This window comes from Apaloderma vittatum, unplaced genomic scaffold, assembly GCF_000703405.1.
Source record: "Apaloderma vittatum isolate BGI_N311 unplaced genomic scaffold, ASM70340v1 scaffold36799, whole genome shotgun sequence".
Lineage (NCBI taxonomy): Eukaryota > Metazoa > Chordata > Aves > Trogoniformes > Trogonidae > Apaloderma > Apaloderma vittatum.
In genome coordinates this window covers 1-3,434 of record NW_009734146.1, presented here as the reverse complement: position 1 = coordinate 3,434, position 3,434 = coordinate 1, and the positions used below count along the sequence as shown (strand labels likewise).

The window sequence follows — 3,434 nt, the reverse complement described above, 5'->3', positions numbered from 1 at the left end:
CCCGTTTGCTTTTGGGAATAGCCCAGTTCCCGTCTCAGACGGGGTCAGAAAACTCAGATACCTGCTCCAAGAGAACCGCGACGCGGCGCCTGCTGGTCGGGCACTGCTGGGGAATCACTGCTTGCACCGCTGCAGTTACAAGGGTTAAATACTTAAGACATCTTTTCTCCTTCCCGGGAAGTACCAATAACTGCAGAGAGAAGCCCTGCTGGGCGATGAGAGGATCGGGACACGCCAGGTGGTCAGGTGGTCCCTAGAGCTATGAGGAGCTGCTGTATCCCCTGGTCTAAACATGGCTCTAGGTAAAAATAAAATAATTTAAAAAAAAAGAACTTAGGAGAAATTGCTCAAGATTTTCTGCATGTGGATGATGCTGGAAGTTCAGACTCATCCTTTTTGCAGGCTTTCAGCTCTTTGTCTTGGGTTATTTTAGCACCGTGTTAAGTGCTTTCCCACCCTCTTTAAATCTTTTGAGTCACAAGCCTGCCCACTGTTTGAAGACACAATCAAGTCCCACTCTAATACTCCCCACCCTACGCCTGACAGGCAGGGATTTTTTTAAAAAATTGTGTTTAAAAAAGAATCAGCATCTCAATTAAAAAAAAAAAAAAAAAATCAAGTTCCAACTCAGAGCTAATTCTCACAGCAGAGAGCAAGAGAATACTGTGATCCTGCTGGAATAGTTGGCACAATTCCACTTTAAATTAATGCGGAGGGCACTAGTTGAAGCCCAATTTTTTGACAAAAGCTCCCTGCCCCATGCCATAGTTGGAAAGAAGTTACACCACAAGTGAAGCGGTCTTGGTTAATAATCAGAAACGTGTTACTTTGCAAAAGCAGTTAGGGATGAAAGCTACCGTCTCATCTCTTCCCGGAAAGCCACCAGCTGCCGTACGCCGACTGTTTCGTGATCATCTGCTTTTCTTCTGGGCTGAAGTGCAGGATAGTCAGGATGGCAGTGAGGGTCTGCTGGCGACCGAGAGAGTCTGGCAGCGTCAAAAACCGATAGACAATGTTCTTGAGGTATTCCAGGTTGGCTCCCTCTCTGCTCTTGTCTCTGAAATTCTTCTCGATCTCACTTTGCAGTGCCGATACCTCTTCCCGGTGCTTCTCCTCCTCAGCCAAGATTTTCTCCTGGAGCTGGTGAACTTGCATTTCCAGCTTGTGCTTCTGCTTCCTCAGCGCTACGATTTCCACTTCTTTGCGAGCCAGCTGCTCTGCGTACAAGAAGAAGGTGGGCTCGCTGGAGAGATGAAGAGCCTGGGGGAGAACGTCTGAGGAATCGTTACCCAGTGAGTCGTTAGGAAGGTCAGTCCCTGGCGCCAGGTAGTTTTTGGATCCTTGAAGCCCGTAAGGCAACGTGACAGATCTCAGCTGCTCCAGCTCTTGGTCCTTTTCTGCCAGCACTGCCAGCGCTCGGTCCCGCTGTTTGTGCATCTCCTCCTCCAGTTTCAGGGCCCGTTCCCTGTAGTCCAGCTGGCACCGCTCCAGTTCCTGCCTATGAACCTGCTGCAGCTGGGACAACTCTTGCTTCTTGGCTTCCATGTCTTGCCGGTGCTGCTTCTCCATCTCATCGGCGGACAGCTGAAGCACCACGTATTTCTCTTTCAGATCAGCCAGCTGCTCTTGTGCTTCTTCCAGTTCTTTCGCCAGGTTGCCGTCTTTGGCCGACTTGTTCTTGAGAACCACTTGCGCCCTCATCTTGTACCTTTCGAACTCTTCCTTCAGCTGCTTCAGCTCCTGCTGATAGTACAAAGCGGTGGCCTTCTCGCCGTCCCCAGCCTCGGTGCCCTTCGGCAGCTCCAGCTCACACAGCTTCTCGATGTCCAGAGTGGGCTGGCTCTTCTTAGCTGCTGCCTGCAAGAGCTTTTTCAGCTTCTCCATTTTATCCTTTAGAACATTAACGTCCAGGTTGGCTTCTTCTAAGTGAACGTCGACAGGGGACCGGCTGGAGGCAGCGATGGCCAGGGTTTTGTTCTCCAGGTCCAACTGTACGATGCGGTCCTTTAGCTTCTGAATGACCGCTTGGTCCTTCTGCTTGGCTTTTTCGTAAGTGCCCAGGAGTTCGGACACCTCGGAGACTTGGCTCTCCAGGTCGGCCACTCGCCGTTCCTCCATCTGGGCGTGCTGGCGGAGCTGCTCTTCTGCCTGCGCAGTCTGAGGGCAGAGACACACGACAGGGTTAGAGGAGCTCAACATCTGGGGCAAGAGGAGGCTTAACTCTGCTCTGGCCAACTCCAAACGAGGAGGGGCCACCTTTCCCCTAGGGTTCGATCCATGCCACCACACTGCCTTTTCTTTTTGGTTATTTATTTTGGGATACAAGAAACTAGAACAATTTCTGGTTTTGTTCCCTGCTCTGCAGAGTTTCCCTTACCAACATTAGCTGCATTGCTGTAGCTGGGGGAGGCGAGAAGCAGCAAACTCACATCACAATCTGCTACAGGATTTTTTTATTATTTTTTTTTAATGTGGCACGTGCTCTAAAGCTTTCACATACCTAATTGCAATTTGCTTAAATCCTGTGCTTTGTTGCCCTGATATTAACATAATTCAGTGGGTTCTGGGTAGCTACAGCAAACAACTGGTGCTCACAGCTTTCACAGCTGTTGAGGTCTGACTGACTAGAAAGTACCTTGGACCACGGCAGCACTCGGCAACCACCCCTGTGAACTGAAACACTGCCCGAGTCAGGTCACCTTCACCTCTGTCAGAGAGAAGATGTTAGACCCGCTCCAGAAAAACCAGCAAATTGCATTAAACCAGCCTGATGCTTCGGATTAGAAAGAAGAAAACTGGTTCCAGAGTGCAAGGAGATGAGGAAGACCCCATTCCAAAGTGTTTCCACATGCGAATTCAGTTACTGGTGCCAGCCCCCTGACACCAAGCCCTGAGCACGCTGCCCCACAACCCGCAGAGTTACACACCTTCCGCTTTCCCACCACATCCCTCTTTCTACTTCTTTGCTCTCACCCTGCACATGCACAGGCTAGAGCCTTTCTCCCGCATTTACCTTCCTTCCTTCCCTGGAGCACTCAGAATTTCACTGAAGAAGGTTATTTTTTATGAGCTAATTGTGCTTTGTGTTGCACTTACTTTACAGAGACAAAACCATGCTTGCTGTCCCAGTGGGACAGAGGAAAGGTCTCTCCTCCCAAGCTTGGGCACGGTCACACCAGACAGTAACACGTTCACAGCCAAAGGACACCGTGGAGGACAGCTGCTGTGCAATGACTTCAGAGACTGCTCCCACATCCAAAGGTCACCACCCCTGATTAATGAATTAGTTGCTGTAGCACAAACAGCTTTTATTTTGCTCCAGGACTATCATCCTGTCAATCGAAGCTGGGATGCTCTCATCTATTCCAAACCTCTTGGGCTCTCACAGACTGGGAAGGGGAATTGGTGCTCCTCCAGCCTCACACCTTGCCCCG

General features: G+C 50.1%; 1 protein-coding gene across 1 annotated transcript; it reads right to left on the bottom strand.

The window, feature by feature from the left end:
• Nucleotides 1–861: 861 nt before the first annotated feature.
• Nucleotides 862–2,157, bottom strand: GCC1 (GRIP and coiled-coil domain containing 1; the record flags this gene model as incomplete). Its single annotated transcript, XM_009876164.1, has 1 exon — nucleotides 862–2,157. A coding segment is annotated over one exon (1,296 nt), but the record flags the coding sequence as incomplete, so codon positions are not given.
• Nucleotides 2,158–3,434: the final 1,277 nt, after the last annotated feature.